Below are 25,626 nucleotides of genomic sequence, written 5' to 3'. Positions count from 1 at the left end.
ATGCTTCGTCAAAGCACCGGCACCTTTCCTTCAGGGCCCGGTAACAGCTGAGCACTGACGGCTCAGCGACGCCCCCGAGTGGAGTAATGAGGGAACTTCACATGGAACTCAGACTTGGAGACGCAGCAGAATTTTGTGGAGAATCTAATGACAAAAAATGTTTTGTTTCATGGTAAAAAGGGAAAAAAAGTGACAATGCTGTTCTGTAATCCTTTCAGAAATTCACATTATTCTCTTTTTCCTTTTGTCTACAAATTAGCAATTCTTTGGTAACACACCACTGAACTACAACTGTGTCAAACTCTGTGGTATTGATTTATTATGTCTATTGTAAAAGGCTGAGTGCAGCTCAGCACAAGCTTCGACGTCAAAACAAGCCAAACTAAGCAAATAAAAATCTCAGACTTGCTGATGGTCGTTAAAATTAAAACAACTCGGGATATCTGCGGGAAAAGTTTGTTTCTCCGAGTTCACGTTTCCGCTGATTTAAGTTTCAGACAGCCTTCAGCCTCTTGGTGTCTTGGTTTTCTGTTGCCGCCTCCTCTTGTTCTCGTTTATCACCCTGGCTGAACATCAACCCGCTGCCCGTCTTCCACTCCCTCTTCTGCCGTCGCTCCTCCATCTCCTCGATCTCTCCAGCAAAGAGGGTTTTCAGGACAGGAATCAGCCTGGGGAGGACTTTCAAGTCTCCAAAGCGGATCTGAGAGCAAGACATTAGGTACGTGTATACACACACACACACACACACACACACACACACACACACACACACACACACACACACACACACACACACACACACACACACACACACACACACACACACACACAGAGAGTTAAGACTTGAACACACAAACTGTAATACGTTCTGTCTTGAGTAGAAGTAGGGTTACTTTGAGGAACCCATCCATAGGTCATAAACTCTCAGGTCTGAAGGAGTTCTTTTCCCCACATTCAACTCTTCCGCTGAAGAAGCCGTGTAACACAAATTTCTAAAGGGAACCAGAGGAGGCCACAGCTCAGTCTCTCTTGTAAAACCTGCAACAGGGTTCCAGAGAGCGAGCAACTGTCAAAGCTCAACCTCGGGGTGACCGTGTGGATCTGGAGCAGGTGGAGGAGCGGCTCTTTACCCACACGCCGAGTGTGCCTGATCACTGGACATCAGCAGGGTTTTGTCAGCACGGTGTCAACTTGGTGCTTTACAAATACTTTGACTACAGATGGATGAATCTGATATCATGTTCCTTATTAACTAAAGTATTTTACCTCTGAGTAACTTTTGAGAGAGAGAGAGAGAGAGAGAGAGAGAGAGAGAGAGCGAGAGAGAGAGAGAATACGTGAGGGTGACGTGTTCCGTGACTTACTCTCATGTGGTCGAATGATATTCCCACTCTGTCCGTGAAGTCTTTGCTGAACAGTGGGATTTTGCTATAACGCTGGCTGAAGTGGTTGAGCATAATGAAGTCAGCGTTCATCTTCACCCCCATACCGATGGCCTGGGAGGTGGTGCTGTGGAGACGGGGGCATAAAGTCAGCAATCCCAAATCTGATTTGACAGCTGGAACTAAGACAGAGACACAATGTCCAACAGCGTCTCAGTGGGAAATATAACATGTGCCAACTCTGAGAATGAGAACACAGTCCAGAGATATAAGATATACTTGGGGGGGGGGGGGTGTTATAGCCCTGTCTGTGTCTGTGGAGACTTGAGAAAAAAAAAAAAAAAAAAAAACACTCCTGAAAACTCCACAAATGCTTTGTTGTTTGTTGAAGTAAAGCTGTAATTGCTGCTGAGCATCACAATGGTTTTTCCCGTCAATCATCTACAAGCAAATAAACACTTCTGTTTTTCTAAACAAAGAAACACAGGAATATAATAGCAAAGCAAGACTTTTTTAACTAGGTAATAGTATCTATGGAGAGTAAGAACAAACGCAATCTGACACTTGACCAAATTGACCTGAACCATCACCCAATGACTGACCTTGTCCTCGCTGGGCGAGATCTCATCTCCACGTGTATGCCAACTTTGGTACAAACTGAAAATATAAATTTTTAACCTTTGTTCTCAATAACCTAGACTCCAGTGTCTGACCTTTGGCAAATCTGATTTCATCTGAGCAATTCCTGAATCCACCTGCATGTGTGTGTCAAGCCTGTCAGACAGAGAGAAAAACAAAAAACAACAAAAAAAAAACTTTGACCCCAATGACCTTGATGGTTTACTAAAACAAAACAGGGGCAGGGATGAGATGGAGCATAACTCCAGAGGAAGAGGGTTCCAGAATTTAGGACTTGCCACTACACTGCCACTGTCTGCATGTGGTTAATCCAGATGAAGACAGCAGGTTTGGTGGAAACCTTGGAGGTCTCACGGAAAAATCAAACATTTCTCAAATTATCTTACGATACACGGCATTAGAAACCAGCAAATTGTGTTTGTTTTTGAATGGAACAGCAACACCAGCATCATCATCGTGTGACATTTCACCTGTGTCTTTTGATAAAAGCTTCCGCCTCCAGCCCGTCTTCCAGCGTGGCCTCGTGAATCAGTAAGTTTGAATTCTCTCCTGGAAAAAAGACAAACTACAATCACCCATCTGAAGCACACGAGCATCAGACCACCGGGTCTTTACAGCCTGTGCAGCCATTGTGCTGCAGGACGGGCACGCGCCGTCTGTCCCGCTGAGCTGAGACATCGAGGATGAGCCCACCGTCTCTGAGAGGCTCTGCTTGGACAGAGTCCAGTCAAGCAATTTAGACAGAGTCAACGGAGCGTGTTCCCGTGGGAACCATTAGAAGAGACTGCAGGCAGAGAGACTCAAAGCATCAAAAAACATCAGATCAATTATTCAGAGTGAGCTGCGTCGTAAATCTACATTTTCCATGGTTTAAAAGAATCACAGTTTGGTAGCATTCATTAGTGACCAGACACACTGCAGTGTCAACACAGGAGGGACTAGAACCACCAATGTGTGGACTGAGGTTTGAATCCCGCTCAAGACACTTCACCTGCATCGTCACCGTCCACCCAGTTGGAAATGGTACCAGCCTCTGATGGGGGGAAATTAACCTGTGACAGACTGGCATTCTGCCCAGAAGGAGTCCAAACTCTGTCAGCTGCACTGGCGCAACGGGCTTCAGGGCCTGTGCAGGTCATCTTCTGAGACCTCAGTGAACCACAGGCTGAAATTCTCAGCGCTACTCACCAATTTGTGCGAAAGCATCGCAGGGCATGGTGTCACCGGAGAAGGCCAGCTTCCATCCCGACTCGTGAGTCAAGCTGCAACCGTAGGCATACTTGCAGTGCCGCACAGCGCACGTCTGGAACTGAGACACAATGAAAGAAAGAGGGCGCCGTCACACCGAATACGGTGAACCCTGGTGCATAGTGGGATGTGAAACTAAAACAGACCGTTTGCAGATTATTGTGTCTCAGCATCAACCCGACCAGTGGCTTGGAGGCATGTTTTTGGACATCACCCTCATCAACACACACAAATCTGTTTGGGATCAAGCTGAAAAACAAAACAGACCAAGAGGACTCAAGTCTGCAGCAACAAGGATTACATTAAAATAATCATACTGGTGTACTACTTGGATATAAAAGCAGTACATCAGGGTGCAGTATCCAAAAACTCAGTGGGCATTTTGTAGTCATCAAACAGTATCTGAATGATGGACTACCTCCACAGTGTGGAGACAGACTCGACCACACGATCCTGTCAGGTAGCCAAAGAAGAACAGCAGAAACATAAAAAAAAAAACAAAAAAAAAAAACAGCGGAAACATCCATGAAAACAGTAGTATCATAAAAATACACATTCGTAACTGTTTAAAAGCCTGGTGTTGCAAAATCAAAATTTTTGCAGCATACGTGGGTACATGCATCATCTTTAAATGAGGGCGGACATGTAGTGCACCCACAATGTGTAACTAATACTTGCCTGCTTATTTCTAGTATATGCTACAGAAATTTCTGGGTAGTATGAACATAGTACAGCAGAATATCCAACAGTGAAAAACTGCTCATTAGTGCCCGTGTCCACACAGCTTCTTGATTAAGACGTACAGTAGTGTTCAGATTAATGGTAGTGCTATGTGCCTAAAAAGATTAATCCAGGTTTTGAGTATATTTCTTATTGTTACATGGGAAACAAGGTACCAGTAGATTCAGTAGATTCTCACAAATCCAACAAGACCAAGCATTCATGATATGCACACTCTTAAGGCTATGAAATTGGGCTATTAGTTTAAAAAAAAAAAAAAAAAAGTACAAAAGGGGGTGTTCACAATAATAGTAGCATCTGCTGTTGATGCTACAAACTCAAAACTATTATGTTCAAACTGCTTTGTTAGCAATCCTGTGAATCACTAAACTAGTATTTAGTTGTATAACCACAGTTTTTCATGATTTCTTCACATCTGCGAGGCATTAATTTTGTTGGTTTGGAACCAAGATTTTGCTTGTTTACTAGTGTGCTTGGGGTCATTGTCTTGTTGAAACACCCATTTCAAGGGCATGTCCTCTTCAGCATAAGGCAACATGACCTCTTCAAGTATTTTGACATATCCAAACTGATCCATGATACCTGGTATGCAATATATAGGCCCAACACCATAGTAGGAGAAACATGCCCATATCATGATGCTTGCGCCACCATGCTTCACTGTGAACTGTGGCTTGAATTCAGAGTTTGGGGTCGTCTCCCAAACTGTCTGCGGCCCTTGGACCCAAAAAGAACAATTTTACTCTCATCAGTCCACAAAATATTCCTCCATTTCTCTTTAGGCCAGTTGATGTGTTCTTTGGCAAATTGTAACCTCTTCTGCATGTCTTTTATTTAACAGAGGGACTTTGCGGGGGATTCTTGCAAATAAATTAGCTTAACACAGGTGTCTTCTAACTGTCACAGCACTTATAGGTAACTCCAGACTGTCTTTGATAATCCTGGAGCTGATCAATGGGTGAGCCTTTGCCATTCCGATTATTCTTCTATCCATTTTGATGGTTGTTTTACGTTTTCTTCCACGCGTCTGTTTTTTTTTTTTGTCCATTTTAAAGCATTGGACATCATTGTAGATGAACAGCCTATAATTTTTTGCACCTGCGTATAAGTCTTCCCCTCTCCAATCAACTTTTTAATCAAACTACGCTGTTCTTCTGAACAATGTCTCGAACGTCCCATTTTCCACAGGCTTTCAAAGAGAAAAGCATGTTCAACAGGTGCTGGCTTCATCCTTAAATAGGGGACACCTGATTCACACCTGTTTGTTCCACAAAATTGACGAACTCACTGACTGAATGCCAGACTACTATTATTGTGAACACCCCCTTTTCTACTTTTTTTTTTTTTTACTAATAGCCCAATTTCATAGCCTTAAGAGTGTGCATATCATGAATGCTTGGTCTTGTTGGATTTGTGAGAATCTACTGGTACCTTGTTTCCCATGTAACAATAAGAAATATACTCAAAACCTGGATTAATCTTTTTAGTCACATAGCACTACTATTATTCTGAATACTACTGTATGAACAATGGACACCTCACACTGTCCTTACCCACCTGGAGGGTAGAAACTTGTGTGAGCGCTCTTCTGTGATTATAGTCCGGTGTTCAACATTATTGCTCCTATAAAGCTCAACACAAAGTTCCAGAATCTGCGCCTGCCCCAGACCACGTGCAGGCGGATGATGGATTTTCTGTCAGATTATCCCCAGATGGTTAGAACGGGCAGCAGCATGATCAGAACTGCTGACCGTTAATGTGGGGACTCCTCAAGGCTGCGTCCTAAGCTCCCTTCTCTACTCCTTATGCCGACATGATCTTTAACATAGATGAGTCAGCATGTCTTTAGATAAACTTGCACTTAACATCAAGTAGACCAAGGAGCTGATCATGGATTTTATGATAAAGAGGAGAGAGCATGTGCCCGTTTCCACTGTCAAGGCCTCAGTTGAGGAAGTCAAGAACTTCTGACAGAACACGGGTACAGTTTCTGTTCACGTACTTGATGTGGTTAAGAATCTCCTCACAGTGATCATTATACAGACTCAGCCAGGCCATGATCTGGGACGGAGCAACCAGGTAGATGGGGTCAAACGGTTTTCTTAACTCTGCCTAAGACATAAAAGTACAAGTTAGTCTAATATCTCATGTTGACACTCCTAAAGAAGGGCAGCACTGTTCTGTGGTTTTGTGAGTGCTTTGTGTACACACCAGTGCTCTGGCCCTCTGATAAAGCATCTTCACCAGCCCCTGAAAGAAAAGGCCGATGATCAGCATTAATGCTTCAGCTCAGGCCTGAAGCAGCCTCAGAGGATTTCCAGTGTGTCCGGTACTGAATAAATCCAAACAGTGAAAGATGCTTACTGTGTGATGGTCAGCATGCAAGTGTGAGATGAAGATGGTGGAGATCTTGGAAAGAACATCATCCACTCCTTCTCCATAGTGTCTGCACAGCTGGCCGAAGGTTCCCTCTCCACAGTCCAGCAGCATCGACTGAGTCGGGCTACGTGCAAGACAGAAGACAAAGTGTTTAGTGTGCGAGGCTGAGACACACTGTGTGGACGCATCTACAATACAATGACGTGCCAACTGGAAAAATTATTCATTAGTCGTTCCTCTCTTAATATTTTGTATATTCTTTGTCTCTTTACACATCTGCATGTTAGCCTCTGAAAACAAGCATCACGTTCACCAGCGTCCATGTTGACTGTGTTAGGAGAGAATTTGTAACATCGGTGACAGCTGGCAATTTGTAGCTCAACTTTCAGGTCTTCTTTTTCAGAAAATCTTCCTCTGCTCCACTTCATCATGAAGCTGTAGAACCGCTGAGAAATGAGTTTTTAAAATGCCTATCACAAAGCGCTTTTTTTTTTACAACAACGTGCAAGTTTTATAAGTCCGAGGACACTGATCTGTATAACAGATACAGATCAATGTCCTCAGATCTGTGGAGAAAAATGGCTCACTCAAAGTGTGGCTGTTACGACAGCTGTCGTAAAGTGGGGCTGGTCAGTTGCTACGGCGATGCTGCGTCCCTGCTCCAAGAAGCTAAAAGTAGCATGTGGTCATCACATAGTTTTGGAGCCATTAAGTTTTTAAAGAAGAATTTTGCGGCATGTCTGTGTCACGGAGCGACGTTGGACAGAGGGAAGATGAAGAAAAACACGGTTTGGACAAGTTTAATGAGGACAAGAATCCGTGGAATTGTCACTGGCTTGAATTTAACACATCCGAAAGCTAAAAGAAACGGAAAAAGCAAACTGCATCTTGTGCCCTCAGGAAACATTGTCAGAATTTTTTGTCTGTGGAAAATAAACATTGTGCTGTTCAAAAAAGATTTCAGACAAGATTATTCGATTTTTTTTTTTTTTTTATTAATCTAGACTTTCTGCCCCCTCCCCAATACCCTGCAAATTTTCGATTTCGGATTTCGCAATTGTCATTTCACAGCCCTGGTGTGATGTTGTGTTCTGACAAGTCATTTTTAAGTGACAACTGTTCATTTTGATGTAGTCACGGAAAAAGCAGCAGTTCTGAGAAGGTTTAGTGCACCTGCCACCATGAACCAGAAACGCAGCCCGTCAATGACAAGGGGGCTGGCACACATCCATTTCCTTCTATTTGCCATTACGTAAACCTTTTCTGGGCACATCTAATTTTGTTACCTTTCCTGCTAGACTGACCCCTGCAGGCTCCCGGGCTGATATGTGTTAAAGACGGACAAACAGGGTGCTTCCTGTATGTATGTATCATGACCCATACCTGATGTTGACTAAAGTACCACTGACGTTTCTCGTCTTCATCGGAAGTGCTGATCCTGTTCCCAAGTAAACCACCTCTGGGTACTTCTTGTCTCTTTCTGCTATTAAAAGAAACCAAAAAAAACCAATAGAATCTGCAAGATTGCCAACACACAGAAGCCATGAAAAAAAATAAAACAAATAACAAAAAAAAAAAAAAATACTTCTGTATTTTCCAGAGCATAAGTTATTATTACTTTGCAAGTCCTGCAATTTACATTCCAGTGTGACCTGCATACTGAGAAAGAAAAAAACAACACATTTGGTATTAACAAAAATAATTATGACTATTTATGTCAGAGTTTCACATGAATCAAAGCCCTACTGTAAATAAAATAATGTCTAATAATAAAAGAATAAATGTCAATAATAAGAAGTACCATAATTTCCTCGGGAGGAGCAGCGGCTCGACTCCGAGCTCCTCCCGAGTCTGAGTCAGGTGTGCTGTATAGTCCGGAACTTACGGTAGACTACAATAATGTACAAAAATCCCAAATTAAAAAACTGATATTGCAGAGAAAAAGGTGTGACTTATATGGTTTTTCCTCTTTGAGAGCGCCCCCTACAGGTGTGACTTAAAACAGTGAACAAAAAAAAAAGGGGGGGGGGGGGGGGGTTTGGTTGGAAAAACCTCACCGGAAAGCAGAGCAGTGTCAGTGGAGTATGACTGTCTGCACGCTTCCACTTGTGTCAGAAAGTCTGGGACCTCAGACGCCTCTTTCTCAAACTCCTCATGGTTGCAGGAGGGAACGGCATCTCTAAGAAAGGAGACACAAAGTCAAAGACGACACGCACCACTGGCTGCAAACACCGCTTCAGGGGGAAGAAAAAAGAAACCAAAAAAGAAAGAAAGAGGGATTCTTTTCACCGCTGACCTTGGATCTTCTACAGAGCTCGACAGAAGAAGAGCAGAAAAACACTCACACTTGTACAAAGAAAGAAGAAAGCTGCCGAGTGCAGCGGCCTGTTGCGGATGGTTCCTGTGATGAGGCAGAGTCACATTTGGTCAGTTAACAGGAGATGAAGGACAAACTAACCTTTGCCACTCCATTACGGGTCTGAGCTGGAATTTGAGCAGACATTCGGCTCTGACGTGGGAGACGTGCAGAGCAGCCGGACTCTCCTGGAGGAGAGGAAGAAGAAAAAACAAGTCTTTCTCTAACCGTCTTTTCCAGGTTTCACACTCACCAACGCATCACGTGCTGCAAAAGACTGTTCAGAGACACAGCGGTGCACAAAAACCAGGAAACTGAACTTACTCCTGCACAGAAACGTTCCTTGGAATGACTTACAAAGTAAACTAATTATCAATCCCAAGCGGCTGTCGGCTAAACACTCTTTTCTGCCTGAAGGTGGTGCTGTTGTGGCCATCGTCCACGTGGTCCTGCTCACGTTGACATACAATCGATCAGGTTTAAATCTGCTGTGATTAATCTTAAGAGACGTTCCCCACCCGGACACCGGACTGCGCTCACACTGCACAACAGGTTTACACATTTATGTCAATGTGAAGAGACTCATTTCACGAAGGAGCACGATCCCGCGCGGGGTGGACCGTAAGTGTTCACAAGCAGCAGGATAATTTGCAATACTTCAAAAGTAGCCCATTCTGCAGGTAAACTGCAGACCTGGCAACACAGCTCCAACAACAGGAATGAAGTTTGAAATATTACTGACTTTGTGGATTATTTTGAGTCTTTTTCAGGGTTTGCATTATTAATTTTTGGCCACCGAGTCCTCGGACACAGGTATTGAAAGTGTGAGTCCCAAGGCCCAGCACTGAGTCCCGGAGCCTCGAGGCGGCATGAGCGCCAAATTCAGTACACAGAGCTGCTAATTTCAGGAACTACTCAAGTGTTGCCTTGGGGCAACTGTTTGTTGTGATTTGGCGCTATATATAAAAAAAAATTGATTGATTGATTGATTGATTGTGCTGAGAAAAGTGGCAAATGAGGCCATGAAAGCAAAACGTGTCTGAGATAATCCACTATTATATTTAAAACAGGCAACAGAAACAAAATTAAATTCACAACAGTGCAGGTCTTGAGAAATGAAACATTTGTTGGATCCAGTTATTCTTTTTGCACATTCAGAATTGGCTGGAAATTTGTTAAAGTGAAGCAAAATAAAATAAATAATTCAAGATTTGTAGTGTGTTTATCTGAGCCACAACTTGCCAACTTAATTTAAATAAGATGCACAGAAAAGTAAACTAACACACAGTATCTTTAATCTGAGCCTCAGAGAGCCGATCAGACACTTTAACACCATAAGACGGAGTGGAAACGTAAACTAAACAGCTGGTTTTATTTGTGTCAGATGAATTTACTCTACAGCAGGTTTATTATTTAGTTTTTGGCAAGTCGTGCGCCGTGTAATGTAATAAGTGCTGTTGTCTTCTTAAACGCAGTCATTAAACACAAACTTTGCTTGATACACTTTGGGTTAGGCTCCTAGTTTGTAAGAAAAATGTAAGTTAACCAGCTTTCTGGTGCAGGCTGGTTTCCACTCTAGTGCTATTTACAGATCTATAGTCAATCACACAGTCGTCACTCCAGAGGTGTGTTTTCTCAAACGCCTTGTTGATTTTGTGTCAGGACAACGGCCTCAGCATCCCAGCTCTATTTATACTTCTGTCTTCACTGCCTCTGGCACAACTAATATAATTAATCAATCAATCAATCAATCAATCTGCAAGCATGACATGATTTTTACAGAGGCAGCAATAAACCACAAGAGCTTTAAACGCGGGGCTCTTCAACAAATTAAAGATGGAACTATTCAATTAGTAAGAACAATATTAGTCACAATTGCTAAACGGAACAGTCGCGCCAGTGACGTGACTTTCGAGATTAGTGATCATGCTCCGTGCAACCCGCACCCAAATCCAACTGAACTACACCCCAGACCCCCTGGATGTGACCCAGGTGCTTATATGTTGAACTCTACGTCAGGACTTGTAATGAGACAAATAAAGTGAATTCAGAGAAAGACTCGCGAGAACGTGTATCCGACACATGTGTCACCTTCGTTTTCCACGACTGGAGATGTGGGAAGATCTCCGGGTGAATCATGTTCAGCTGTGCCTGAAGTTTGTGGCTCCTGATGTGGTGGACTGTCGAAGCCTGTTCATTAAGAATCAGGTGTTGTGTTGTGGATGGAAACCTACAGCAACACAGAGACAAACCTCAGCCCCGGGGCACCAAAACAAAAACAAGTGCCCCCAGGACGGCAGGTGGTCACAAACCTCTCCATCCAGGCTCTGTATTTATCCGTCTTCAGAACAGATTCTGGAGTCATGTGGACCACAAGCACCGCCGGATCCTCTGCTCCTCCTTCCTGATATCTGAAGGTGACAGATTTTAACATGATGGCTCTGTAGTTCACATAACTTTCAATTCACTTACTTGACCTCAGTTAAAGAAATGTCAGGTTTTTTTTTTGTTTGTTTTTTTTTTTTTTTAACTACACTGCTGAACATCTGATTTGATTCAGCTGATCAGACTGCTCTTTGGGACAGGATTCATGGGATCCCTAAGAAGTTGCTGGACATCATAACCAGCCTGTACACAGAGACAGAGAGCTGTGAGGGATGGAGACACAAACTGAGTGAAAATGCTTTTATTTCTCCCAGATTGGACTATTGTAATGCTCTGTTTTCTAGTTTACTGCAGGCCAGCATAAGGGGTCTTCAACTGGTTCAAAATGCTGCTGCCAGACTTTTGACACAAAGCAGAATGTTTGACCACATTACTCTGGTTCTGGCGTCCCTTCACTGGCTTCCGGTCTCTTTGAGATGGGATTTTAAAGTGTTATCATTGGCCTATAAAATTGTTCATGGACTGGCACCCCCTACTTGGCTGGCCTGGTTGAGTCCTACGTACCGGCTAGGGCCCTGCGTGCACAGGGTGCAGGATTACTGCGCGACCCAAGGGTGAATAAAAAGTCAGTGGGTTACAGAGCTTTTTCTCACTGCGCCCCAGCTCTGTGGAACGATCTGCCTACGCAGATCCGACAGTCAGACTCTGTGGAGACTTAAGGCTAGATTGAAGACACTTTTTTCCCCTGTTTTATTATTAGTATTTTATATGATTGTGTGTCTTCTTTTATTCCTTTTATTTATTTTATTCCATTTATTTATGTTTTAAATTTTTTATTGTGTTTTTAATCTTTAGTTCATTTTATTCTGCCTTTTAAATGATGTTTGTGAAACGCCTTGAGGCAACTCGTGATTTGACGCTATATAAATTAATAAATTTGAAATTTGATTTGTCTTCAGAGAATTATTGTGTACTGCTAAAATGGTGATGTGTGTCAAACACGTGGTTGCTCCAGGAGACACTAATGAAGAGGATTACTTGCATCGCGAGGGATGATCAGCTCTGACGTTTTGACCATGTGACCCATTTTTGTGTGCACGATCCAGCATGAAGGCGCCTGAGTGTTGAGGACCACAGTAGCTGGAGAAGACCAAGGGGACACCCACGTTCCATCCAGATCACAGATGGATCCGTGACGTGGTGCATGCAGTCACACATGGCACCAGCATTTGCTCCCAGACCTGATCAGTTGGTGACACGTGCCACTGTATCCATCACACCACAGAACCACCTTGGTTCCTGGAGCGACAGCACCGCTCCTAAGTAAGCATCCATCTGCTACAGCCAGCTGAAACATGAGCGTCTAACTGGCCTTCTCCAGCTGCTGGGGTCCTCAGCACTCATGCACCTACGTGCTGCATCAAATTCAAGACAACAGTCCAGCACATTTTCATTGTTGCATTTCAGCTCCACTGTGGTGGTGTGAAGAAGAAAAATTACAACTGTGTCACTGTCAAAATCAGACTGTACTTCAGAAGTGTGATACAGAAAAAGTTACCTGTGAAGCTGCTGATTGGTGCAGACGGTGTCCACAAAAGCCTCACAGGGGCACTCCACAACAATGAAGCAGAGTCCGGGTGAAGAAGGAGCGCAAACCTGCTCAGGCCGGATCTGTGGAAGAACAGAGGTGATAGGAGTCGTGAAGGAGTCGGGACTGATGAAGGTCCCGACTCCATCAGTGAAGGAGTCGGGACCTGCAGCACACCAACAGCAAGTGTAGCAAGGCACCTCTTTTCCTTCGTAAATGATACTTTTCCCATTTTTCAGATCTGCGATGAGCGGAGCAATCGCCGATGTGCCCCTGTGGAAAACAAAAAAGGTACTTTCAGAATTTCATCTTTTAATTAATTATTTTTATTAATGAATTAAATTAATTAATAATAATGAATAATAAACCCCCTCTCCCCATCAGTTGACCATAATCATAAAAACACAACACTGTGGTGATAGCCACTGTTAATACCGTAATCAACCACAAGGTGTCATTATTAAGCAGGTGATTAATTACAGAACTGCAGAAAAAAAAAATAAAATTCACTTACACTGGTAATCCAAGCTCCTTTCCTTGAATGACTAAGAAATGTCCTTTCTTCACGTGAATCTGGAAAAAAGACCAACATCAGAACCAGACTCTTCTCTTCAGCTTACGACACGTACAGACTGACAGCGAGGCCTATACCTTACAGATAAAAGCCACCACCAGGGACATGGGTGTGGATTCCCTTCCAGCTCCACCTGCAGGATCAGTCAGACAGTTTTAATGTCAACAGGAGAGAAAAATCAACATTTTTAGATAATGTCCTCAATTCAATTTATTTCATTTATATAGCGCTAAATCACAACAAAGTTGCCTCAAGGTGCTTCACACAAGTAAGGTCTAACCTTACTAACCCCCAGAGCAAGAACACAGATGTGGTAAGAAAAAAACTCCCTCTGAGGAAGAAACCTCAAGCTGACCAGACTCAAAGGGGTGACCCTCTGCTTGGGCCATGCTACAGACACAGCTGACAATACAAATATGAAGGAAGTTTTGGGAGTCCATGCTGGTGCACAGGATGGGAGGGTTGCAGAAGAAGACATCCACACCCATCTCTGGATGGAGCCGCACTTCAAACAGAGGGGAAAAAAAAAAAGAATCAGGTGGGAGAAAGACAACAAATACAGTGTAATTTGTCGGCATTAAGCAACAAGAACAAAAGAAGAAATACTAAGGCGATCGCCAGCCACGAGCCCTAAACTTCACTAAAAGACCCACAATTTAGATAAGGTTGAGGCTGCAGCACGCTCTGATTACTAATAAAATAAAAGTATGCTAGCCATACGAAAGGGAAAATAAGTGCGTCTTAAGTCTGGACTTGAAAGTCTCCACAGAATCTGATTGTTTCATTGATGCAGGGAGATCATTCCACAGAACAGGGGCACGATAAGAGAAAGCTCTTTGACCCACAGACTTCTTATTCATCCTAGGGACACAAAGTAGTCCTGCACCCTGAGAACACAAAGCCCGGGCCAGTACGTAGGGTTTAAGTAGGTCAGCTAAGTAGGGAGGTGCCAGTCCGTCAGCAATTTTATAGGTTAGTAGCAGAACCTTAAAATTTGATCTCACTGGGACAGGAAGCCAGTGAAGAGACGCCAAAATGGGTGTAATGTGGTCAAACTTTCTGCTTTGTGTCAAAAGTCTGGCAGCAGCATGGTGAACCAATTGGAGAGCCCTAATGCTGGACTGCGGTAAACCAGAAAATAGAACATTGCAGTAGTCCAATCTAGAAGAGACAAATGCATGAATCAGGGTCTCAGCATCAGCCATAGACAGGATGGGACGAATCTTCTCTATATTTCACAGGTAGAAAAAAGCAGTCCTCATAATATTTCTAATGTGGAGGTCAAAGGACAATGTAGGATCAAAAATTACCCCAAGGTTCCTCACTTTATCACTGTGATGTATGACACACAAGCCTAGGCTAAGCATTAACTGGTCAAATTGATGCAGATGTCTCACTGGACCAAGAACCATCATTTCAGTCTTGTCAGGGTTTAAAAGTAGGAAGTTACTAGATATCCAGCTTTTCACTGATGCAAGGCAATCTTCTAAGGATTTTATGTGAATGAGATTACCAGCAGTTATCGGCATGTATAACTGAGTATCATCAGCATAGCAGTGAAAGGTAACCCCAAAATGCCACAATATGTGCCCAAGGGGTGCTATATAAAGGGAGAAAAGCAAAGGGCCTAAGACAGACCCCTGTGGAACCCCAAATTTCATGTCACTAAGGTTAGAGGTAGTGTTATTGTACAAAATACAGTGAGAACGACTGGTCAAGTATGACGTCAACCACGCAAGGGCACTCCCAGTAGCTCCCAACTCCCAACAGCACCAGAACCGTAGTGGTGTCCGAATCCATTGTAAGCAGAAGATCATTCACCACTTTAGTGAGAGCCGTCTCTGTGGAATATTTTCTAAAAGCAGACTGCAGTGGCTCAAAGAGATTATTCTCAGTAAGATAGTCCACGAGCTGCCGTTAAACCACTTTTTCCAGAATTTTAGAGCAAAATGATAGATTTGATATCGGCCGATAGTTTTTCAATACTAGGGTCAAGATTAGGTTTCTTAAGTAATGGTTTAATCACTGCAGATTTGAAACATTTAGGAACAGATCCAAAAGTTAAAGAAAGATTAAGAATTTCCAGCACAGTTGACCAAAGAATGGGCCACAAGTCCTTAAAGTCCTGGTGATACTGAACTGCTGACGCTGGCTCACAGATCTGGCAACTTGTTTCCGACGGATTGTTTGTTGTTGTGACGCTATTCTGAACTTCACACGGTTGTATACGTTTCTTTTATTTCTGTTTAGCACTCTTCTGGTTATTAATTGTATCTACTCTGAACGTTATTTATCTATAGTCCTGTTGTAATTCGTTAGCAGTTAGCATTCGCTAGCAGTTAGCATTCGCTAGCTAGGTCGACTCCTCCCTTCCCACCCATCGTTATTTTTATAGCTGATTCTTTTTACCTGGTTAATACTTCTGTGAATTTTAAGTAATTATTTTACTCCTGTGTAAATCTTAGGAGCGGCTACCATTTTCGCTAGCGGTTAGCTTGCGTTAGCAACTTCGGACCCTCGTTTACATTTTTTTCATTTCATTTTTTATATACTTCTGTTAGTTAACTGTTAGTGTAACTGTTGTGAACTTTAGCTTAGCACTTTACTCTTGTGTTAATCTTAGGAGTGGTATATATATATTTACTGTTCCTACATTTCTAATACTTCTGCTACTCTTTCAGTGTAACTGCTGTGAACTTTAATTCATTTATTTGCATCTGTGTGAGCCTTAGGAGTGGTTAGCTTATCCATTATTGGTTAGCTTGTGCTGGCTTGGCTATATTCTTGAATTTCCTAATGCACAAAGTACACTACTTTACACCCTCCATAAATCCTACGTGATGTTGGAAGATAGGGTGGCTCTCTTAGAGAGCCGTGTCCGTAAGTTAGAGCAGCTTCTTAGCGCAGTGGAGTTAGATGTTACGGGCACTCCAGATGATGAATTCTCTAACTGGCCTTCGTTCTGGGACCGCCGTGGCCTGCTGATGCCGGACGGCCTCCACCCTACTGGGGAAGGTACCGCCATCTTGTCTGCGAACATAGATAGAGCTCTACAGGGAGGGTAACATTAGGAATCTACAGCAGGCCACGGAGCAGGTGATTAGAGACCCTGCAAGGCTTATGACAAATGTGGGTGTGGAATCCATTAGCTTAGCGGGGAAATTAGTGCAGAAAATCCACTATGGTGATAGTGCTGTTTATATGCCAGGGAGGGAAATTCAACAAGTTGAGACTGTGGCCTGCTCCCGTAGACGTGTCCATAAAAATCATAGAGGGATATGCTTTGCAAACTTAATACCCATTACTATATTGGATCATGTTGAAATTGAGGATGGCCCAGTGGTTGTTCCACTAATAGCAAAGATTTCGTGTCTGCTACCTACAACGCGCGTGGAATGTCTCAAACCTAAACCTACTTCTAGGTATCTTATATATGCCACTCTGGAACCACCCCTAAACCCAAACAGTTCAACTGTAAACCCCACTGAGGTCCTTAGACTGGGTTTCATTAACATAAGATCACTGTCCTCAAAATCATTGCTGATTAATGATTTAATTATTGATCATCACTTAGATATGATTGGGTTATGTGAAACCTGGCTTAAACCTACAGCTGTCCTCCCCTTAAATGAAGCCTGCCCACCAGCATATACATTTAGTCACGTCCCTCGTGATGCAAAGCAAGGCGGAGGTGTTGCTCTTATTTATAAATCTAGGTTTAGCTTATTAGCTGTTGGGGGTCACAAATATAACTCGTTTGAGCATCTGATTCTCCGCTCCGCTCAGGATATTACGCATTGCCAGGGTCAGAAGAATAAAAATCAGCCGTATTACTTTGTCACTGTATATAGACCTCCTGGCCCATATTCTGAATTCTTAGATTAATTTGGTGCATTCTTCTCTAACTTGTCAACTAGAGCAGATAACATTCTGATCATTGGTGACTTTAACGTTAATATAAATAAGCCTTCTGATCCCCTCTGCAAATCATTTATGGAAATTGTGGATGCATTAGGATTTCAGCAATGCATTCGATGCACATTAGTGGAAATACCCTGGATCTGGTTCTTGCACGTGGTATTGCTGTCAGGAATACTGACATCATGCCTCTTACATCAGTGGTCTCTGATCACTCACTTCTTAAGTTTACAGTTTCGCTGCCGTGTTTAGTGGAACAACAATCTTATTTATCACTGCAGCGATGCATCAACTCCTCAACTAAGACTGAATGAGAAGCTAGACTGCCTGATGTCTTAGCCTCACTTTTGACAAATACCCAGTCAGTAGACAGACTTGTGGATAGTTTAAACTCTGTGCTCAAAACAACACTCGACATGATTGCACCACCTGTGTTGAAACCGTGCTCCCCCAAATCGCAGTCACCTTGGTTCAATGATTACCTGCATGACCTCAAGCGTAAATCAAGAGGTCTAGAACGGAAATGGCGTCATTCAAAATTAGAAGTATTCCACCTTGCGTGGCGTGATGCTATCTTAGACTATAAGCATGCATTACTGGCTACAAAGCAAACCCATTACTCTGCTTTGATCAACAAAAACAAGCATAACTCAAAGTTCTTGTTCGACACGGTGGCAACACTTATTCATGGACAACCACCTGTAGCTCACTCTCCTTTTACAGCACAAGATTTCATAGATTACTTTGAGAAGAAAATAGATGACATTAAGTTAAACATATCCCGGCATGCCTTAACCCAGCCACTACACCCTGCTCTTGAGGTGGGCGGCACTACTGAGGTATTACCTAGATTTACAGAATTTGATAGTATCTCTCTAGATATGACAAAACTCATAATGTCAACAAAAAGCACAACCTGTTTATTTGATCCTATACCAACAAAACTGTTTAAGGACCTGTGGCCCACTCTTGGGCCGATTGTGCTGGAAATTATTAATCTTTCTTTAACTTCTGGATCTGTTCCTAAATGTTTCAAATCTGCAGTGATTAAACCATTACTTAAGAAATCTAATCTTGACCCTAGTGTATTGAAAAACTATCGGCCGATATCAAATCTATCATTTTGCTCTAAAATTCTGGAAAAAGTGGTGTCACGGCAGCTCATAGACTATCTTACTGAGAATAATCTCTTTGAGCCACTGCAGTCTACTTTTAGAAAATATCATTCCCCAGAGACGGCTCTCACTAAAGTGGTGAATGATCTTCTGCTTACAATGGATTCGGACACCACTATGGTTCTGCTGCTGTTAGATCTCAGTGCTGCATTTGATACAGTGGATCATCATATTCTACTTGATAGGCTGGAAAATCATTTTGGGATTACTGGGAGCGCCCTTGCTTGGCTGACGTCATACTTGACCAGTCGATTTCACAGTGTTTTGTACAGTAACACTACCTCTAACCTTAGTGACATGAAATTTGGGGTTCCGCAGGGGTCTGTCTTAGGCCCCCTGCTTTTCTCGCTTTATATAGCAGCCCTTGGGCACATATTGCGGCATTTTGGGAATACCTTTCACTGCTATGCAGATGATACGCAGTTATATATGCCGATAACTGCTGGTAATCTCGTTCACATAAAATTCTTAGAAGACTGCCTTGCAGCAGTGAGAAGTTGGATGTCTAGAAACTTCCTACTTTTAAACTCTGATAAGACTGAAATGATGGTTCTTGGTCCAGTGAGACATCTGCATCAATTTGTCCAGTCATACATCACACTGACAAAGTGAGGAACCTTGGGGTAATTTTTGATCCTTTGTTGTCCTTTGGCCTCCATATTAGAAATATTACTAGGACTGCTTTCTTCCACCTGCAAAATATAGCGAAGATTCGTCCCATCCTATCTATGGCTGATGCTGAGACCCTGATCCATGCGTTCATCTCTTCTAGATTGGACTACTGCAATGTTCTATTTTCTAGTTTACCGCAGTCTAGCATTAGGGCTCTCCAATTGGTTCAGAATGCTGCAGCCAGACTTTTGACACAAAGCAGAAAGTTTGACCACATTACACCTATTTTGTTGGCTCTTCACTGGCTTCCTGTCCCAGTGAGGTCAGAGGTCTGCTACTAACCTATAAAATTATTCATGGACTGGCACCTCCCTACCTAGCTGACCTAATTAAACCCTACGTACCGGCCCAGGCTTTACATTCTCAGGGTGCAGGAGTACTTTGTGTCCCTAGGGTGAATAAGAAGTCTGCCGGTCACAGAGCTTTCTCTTATCGTGCCCATGTTCTGTGGAATGGTCTCCCTGCATCAATGAAACAATCAGATTCTGTGGAGATTTTCAAGTCCAGACTTAAGACGCACTTATTTTCCCTTTCATATGGCTAGCATACTGGTAGAGTTTTGTTTTACGCTTTTTACTCTTTTAATTCATGTTATTAGTAACTGGAGCGGGCCGCGGCCTCAACTTCACCTAAATTCTGGGTCTTTTAGTGACGTTTAGGGCTAGCGGCCGGCGATCACCTTAGTATTTCTTCTGTTTTTCTTGCTGATTAATGCTGGCAAATTATACAGTATTTTTTGTCTTTCTGATGCCTAATTCTGTTTTTTCTCTGTTTAAGGTGCAGCTCCATCCAGAGATGGGAGTTGTGTTTGTGTTGGCGATCCTCCTGTCCTGTGCACCAACAGCAATTCTTGTATATTTGTCTGTGAATTGTTCTGTGAATTATTTCTGTAATTTTTGTTTGTAGCATGGCACAAGCAGAGGGTCACCCCTTTGAGTCTGGTCTGCTTGAGGTTTCTTCCTCAGAGGGAGTTTTTCCTTACCACTGTTGCTCTGGGGGTTGGTAAAGTTAGACCCTACCTGTGTGAAGTGCCTTGAGGCAACTCTGTTGTGATTTGGCTGTATATAAAGGAAAATAAATTGAAATTGAAAAATTAAACAGTTTTGTTGGTATAGGATCAAATAAACAGGTTGTACTTTTTGTTGACATTACGAGTTTTGTCAGCATGCCTAGTGAGATAATATCAAATTCTGTAAATGTAGGTAATACCTCAGTAGTGGCGCCCACCTCAATAGCAGGGTGTAGTGGCTGGGTTAAGGCATGCCAGGATATGTTTAACCTAATGTCATCTATTTACACATGAACTCACCAAATATGGGGACCTGGTGAACGGTCATTGTTTCGTCTGTATGCGTCTCTTCTGTGTACGGTCGAACCACTGGGTGCACACAACGCAACACAAATATTACTCAAGACCAACACCATTTGGGGTAAAAACATTTTTGCTATTTTAACGTACACACGTTGATGCCTTCCAGTGGGCCGGAAAATGTCTTTATGGCCCTCAAATACTTGTCCTGTCATGAAAACGAAACAGACCAGAGATGAAAGAGTTGAGGAAAGTGTTAGATTAATAAAAAAACAAAACAAAAAAAAACAAACAGTAGCATACACGGTGTGTCTACAGTGTGAGTGTGTTTCTCACCAGATGTGGTGGTCCAGAAAGAACACAATCTAGAATGCCTATGTCCTTCAAGGTTAACAACATCCCTGCAGCAAAAAACACACATCAACAGATGTTAGAATACTTCAACATGAGAGAAAAAGAGAGAGAGAGAGCGAGAGAGACAAAGAGAGAGACAGAAAGTCCAGTCACACAAATATCATTTCTTCCTGGATCAGACGGTCCTAGAACAGACAAAAAACGACACCTACCTCGGAATAAACATCAACACCACAGGCAACTTCAACAAAGTTGTAAATGACCTGAGAGACGAGGCAAGAAGGGCTTTTTATGACATCAGAAAAAACACCAAAGTAGACGTCCCAATTCAAATCCGGCTCAATACTTTGAGCTGGATTTGAATCCATTTCTCTTTATGGTTGTGAGGTCTGGACCCGCTCGCCAACCAAGAGTTTGCAAAATTGGACAAATACCAAACTGAGACTCTGCATGCAGAATTCTGTAAATCCATCCTCCGGGTCCAATGGAAAACACCGAACACACGCAGAGCAGAATTAGGACGACACCCACTAATTAAAGTTCAAAAATGTTATGATTTTAAAAATATTGACCTCTGTAACAAAGCCCTGATCCACAGAGAGACTGTAGAGAGACGCCCCCTCAGCCAGCTGCTTCTGGGACTCTCTACACAAACACAAACCCTGTTAGACTAAACCAGCTAGTTGATGCGTTCCATGCGCGTTGGACATTTCAAAGCGTCACAGAAATTTCACCTCGTTTCTGCTTAAAATTGACTTTAGAATGATTTAAGAGGTTTTACCTTTATCATCTGATGGTTAATAATCCCATAAATCCATTTGATCGCTTTGGGTGAAGAGACTCTGTCTCAGATGTGCTGCTGAGCTCCGAAATGATGCATGCACAGATGCAAAAGGCGGACCAATTTTTAAGGGCAGACCGTTCAGTCTGCAACATCAGATATGGATTGGTGGACATCAGAAATCTCTTGCTGATTGCTTTTGTTACTTTTCATGATTTTGACTGAGGCTATTTACTTCTTTATTTATTCACCGATACTGTTCATGTTGCAATTTACCCATCAATTACCCCATTTTCTGGAGTATAAATCAAAGCACCTCCCACACTACAAAAAAAAAAAAACAATCTGCAACTTATACTGCGGAAAATGCGGTAAGTAGTTCATTTTAAAACATTATATAAAATAAAATGCTAATAATAGTTTTATATTAACAAGCATTTTAATACTACACTTAAGAAAATACTAATGATATTTTTACTGAGCATTTTCATATTCTACTTAATGAAATACTTAGTAATAATGGTTACAATGACTCTTTGTGTCACAGGAGTCAAAGCACTAAGCAAAATAAAGTAATAATAAAAAGAGCAAATACCAATAATAAAGAGCACATGGAAAAAAGTGCACAAAAATCCCAAATTAAAGATCTGATAATCCAGAAAAAAAGGTGCAATTTATACTGCAGAAAACATGGTAATTATTGTACTAAACTGCAACATGAAGCGTATCAGCAAATAAGTACGTACATATCAGGAATAAAAAAAAAAATGTGAATATTTGGCATGCAAGCTGCAGCACCTCCCAATCTAGTAAAAAATAAATAAACAAACAAGTAAATAAACAACCACACAGTCAGTATTTTATTTTAAAATATCATGTAAAATATTGGACACCTTGTTTTCATTTTTCTTTCAGGACAAAGAAAACATCCTTGTTTTCACTACTCATTTTTTAAAACTGAAAGTAGCCCTGCACGGTATAGCCAGACTTCAAATATGAGTAAATTAAGTATGTTTATAAATTTTTTTTTGGTGGTTTCTTGTTGAGTTTTGTAAATGAAGAAAAGCACCAGTGACCGTCCTGAAAGCGCTTCATGTATTGAGAGCAAGTGTGCCATCTAAGGTTCAACAGATGAAACTTCAGCCTCTGACCCAACCGTAAATAAATTTAATTCTTCCACCAAAACATCAACTCCAGGCTCGCATCTTAGATGCACCTTCCGGAACATTGTACCTGTAGTTTTGAGATCTGCACAATAAATGTTTTCAAAATTACTTATCTGTTTTTAATTTAATTTAATTAGCTTATAATGTGCCAAATCACAGCAAATGCCGTCTCAAGGCGCCTTACATAAAACAAGTCAACATAAAATTTAATAAATAATTAAAAATGAATTAAAAAACATTTCAAATACATAAATAAAACAGAAGTAAAAGAATAAAACAAATAAAAATAAAAACTATTCATAAGAAAGAGAATAAAAATAGGTTTGGAGTCTTGACTCACAGTCGCAGGAAGACTGTTCCACAGGGTGGGTGCATGATAGGAGAAAAAGGCTCTTTGACCTGCTGACTTCTTCTTCACCCTGGGAACACAGAAGTCCTGCATCCTGCGACCGCAAAGCCCGGGTCGGCACGTAGAGTTCCACCAGATCAGCCAGATTTTTTGTTGTTTTTATTTATTTATTTGGTCAATTTAGCTTTCCTAAGAGACCCATTGAGAAACACATTATGATTTTTACACTTAAGTTTATATTGTGATATACGAGTTACCATGAAGGGATTCAATTTATACCATGATATGAATTTTAGGTCATACCATACAGCCCTAACTGAAGGTAAAGTCATATTTGTTTGTTTGTTTTGCTGATCCAAACATGATTCGATCTGTGGCTTAAAAAAAAAAAATTAAAATAACGTGTCTCATACGAACCGTGAGTTTTACGATCTGTGACACCCGAGTGACAACGTGACTGGCTGCAAAGTACAGCTGGCTGTCAAACTCAGCAAAATAAGGTAATACTGATAGAGCGCCCCCTACACTGATTTGTAGGTAACTGCGAGCATGTTTTATTTTGGTGCTTCATCTTGCAGCAACTTTGAGACTTCATTGAAAATCAAACGGTGTGAGACAGATGTACCAACCTGATAAACCTCCAACGTTCTCCCAGCTCAGCCGGGTGATGAAGATGTTGTCCAAGAGAGAAACTTTCAACCTGCCACAGAAAGACACGTCCGCAGTGACAAACAGCAGCTCCGCCCGTCACAGTGACTCCAGCCGGCCGTACACTACCTTCAACTATCGTAACGGAAAGCACCAACGTAATGCAGCACCGGACTGCAGAAGAACAATGTGTATATCGAGACAATGGTCCACTCCTGATGCTGAGACAAACTCTGGGCATCCTGGACACACCAGCTGGCACAGGAGGATAAACGTGGACACCTGTCCTCCCAGAGGGTGGACCCTAGTTAATTAACAAACATCAATGGAAAATTAACTTTAGAATAACGTATTTCATTACATCGATACACAAACTCCTCAAGCGCAGTAAATGTACCATGAAACCGGTCGACGAATCCATTTTGATGTTACAAATCACAAATCCGATGAGTTGAGCCGATTTCTGTTGCTGCATTCAAATCTTCAAACTCTCGTAAAAGTTCAAAGGTCGGAGTGAGGCTCCCATGTCACGGCTCACAGTGGTACAGAGTATAGCCAGCAAAAGTTACAAATTTGTACTTTACATTAAGTTCAACATATGTTAATACTGCCAGACTGGTTCAGGATGGGAACGTTACCTTACGCAAACCCGCATTAACGGGCACTCCTACGTAGTGTACGGCCAGCTTCAGGTGTGTGTGTGCGTGTGTCGCAACAGGCCGACAGTCTTACTTGTGCTCCTGCATGAGTCTCTGCGTTCCTTCGCCACAGTTGAAAAGGTACCTGAAGCCAAGAGGTGGGATGTTTCATTAGTTGCCGTTGTGTTTCATTTACCGTGCAATAGTTATTTTTTAGTGTGCAATTTTGGTGCTATATGAAATTTGTCATTGCACGGCCCGACCACTGCGCATGCTCACAGTACCAGGGGCAGCGTGTAGCTAAACATGGTGGAGTTTGTTTTGGTGATGATTTGTATCAACTTATAAACATTCATTATTTGTATAATATTAACTACAAACACAGTAACCACAATGTGACTAAAACACGATTAATATTATTGAAGGGCTGATTGACAAAGAGGCAGCACTCGACTGAGCACAACTCCAGTTAGACTGCTTCAGTAAAAACTGACTGAGGAGGATTACTTCAACAGACAACACACACAAAGACAGACACACAAACAAAGACAGACACACATACTTGTTGAGGTTGGAGAAGACGTAGAGCGACGGAGGAGCGTCTCTGCTTCCGGCACCGACCACCTGCACGTACACGTTGCTCGGTCCGTCCGTTCCGGTCTTGCTCCTCTTTTCCTTAATTTTCTGCCGTCGCAGCGGCTCTTTCTGCGCGGCGGTCCCCGGACCCGGAGCGGTTCTCTCCTCCATGGAGCGGACGAAGTGAGACAGACTCCGCTGGAAGCGCCGCTCACAGCGCGCCGCAAGCCTAAAGAGCACCGCCAGAGACTTCAGCCTCACGGGCACAGAACTCATAATCACCGACACGCACGGCACAGCACGCGCTTTATGACCACATGACCACCGACGGACGCACTGTTAGCTTTCATTAACAACCACAGCTCCGGAGGTGAAATTCACGCATGGGACTTTTTTCCGGCCCCTAGTGATGACGTGCAGGTTCTTGGCCCTCATTGGCTGACAGTCTGAACCAATGACCAGTCACATTTTGTTTTTTTTAATTTTTATTTTTTGGCTTTGTGTCAATAAATGTATATCATACATTCAACGTTAATATAAACAATACGATTATTTGCCCAATATATTTCAATAATGGGACATGAAATGAAATGAGGATTATCTTTAACGTGGGTAACCAACGAAAGTTACAAACGTATTTCCAGAAGGGCCCACGGCACGTGTGTCCCACTCCACCCCAGCACTGTTGTTGAGGGTGCGATCGGGAAGCGAACCCGAGTCGCTGGCATCCCAGTCTAACATGCAAGCT

At 42.4% G+C, this 25,626-nt stretch overlaps 1 protein-coding gene across 2 annotated transcripts; it reads right to left on the bottom strand.

The window, feature by feature from the left end:
- Positions 1 to 296: 296 nt before the first annotated feature.
- elac2 (elaC ribonuclease Z 2) lies at positions 297 to 25,319 on the bottom strand. 2 transcript variants are annotated; one of them, XM_034189675.1, is made up of 23 exons: positions 24,865 to 25,319; positions 24,397 to 24,447; positions 23,646 to 23,716; positions 20,703 to 20,767; positions 20,517 to 20,574; positions 20,367 to 20,435; positions 13,370 to 13,425; positions 13,233 to 13,291; positions 12,919 to 12,991; positions 12,689 to 12,801; positions 11,058 to 11,156; positions 10,837 to 10,975; positions 8,848 to 8,933; positions 8,447 to 8,568; positions 7,773 to 7,872; positions 6,375 to 6,513; positions 6,222 to 6,260; positions 6,013 to 6,122; positions 3,416 to 3,518; positions 3,210 to 3,330; positions 2,492 to 2,570; positions 1,365 to 1,509; positions 297 to 700 (listed from the first exon to the last, which is right to left on the bottom strand). In XM_034189675.1, the coding sequence occupies exons 1-23, from the start codon at positions 25,152 to 25,154 to the stop codon at positions 494 to 496; spliced, it is 2,394 nt and encodes a 797-aa protein (XP_034045566.1). In that variant the 5' UTR covers positions 25,155 to 25,319; the 3' UTR covers positions 297 to 493. The 2 variants fall into 2 exon arrangements, with proteins under 2 accessions (XP_034045566.1, XP_034045567.1); XM_034189676.1 differs by having other exon boundaries at positions 7,773 to 7,869; positions 24,865 to 25,296.
- Positions 25,320 to 25,626: the final 307 nt, after the last annotated feature.

The sequence above is a fragment of the Thalassophryne amazonica genome, chromosome 16, assembly GCF_902500255.1.
Source record: "Thalassophryne amazonica chromosome 16, fThaAma1.1, whole genome shotgun sequence".
Taxonomy (NCBI): domain Eukaryota; kingdom Metazoa; phylum Chordata; class Actinopteri; order Batrachoidiformes; family Batrachoididae; genus Thalassophryne; species Thalassophryne amazonica.
The sequence above is the reverse complement of the archived record's forward strand: the minus strand, read 5'-3'. Positions and strand labels throughout refer to the sequence as shown.

What these genes read in the sequence shown, in the direction of transcription:
- elac2 (XM_034189675.1), bottom strand. Translation starts at nt 25,154, where the DNA reads ATGAGTTCTGTGCCCGTGAGGCTGAAGTCTCTGGCGGTGCTCTTTAGG. An exon ending in GGTACTTTAGTCAACATCAG is followed by an intron (nt 6,514 to 7,772) that starts GTATGGGTCATG and finishes TCTTGCACGTAG; the next exon opens with CCCGACTCAGTCGATGCTGC. An exon ending in GCTTTTATCAAAAGACACAG is followed by an intron (nt 1,510 to 2,491) that starts GTGAAATGTCAC and finishes CCGTCTCCACAG; the next exon opens with CACCACCTCCCAGGCCATCG.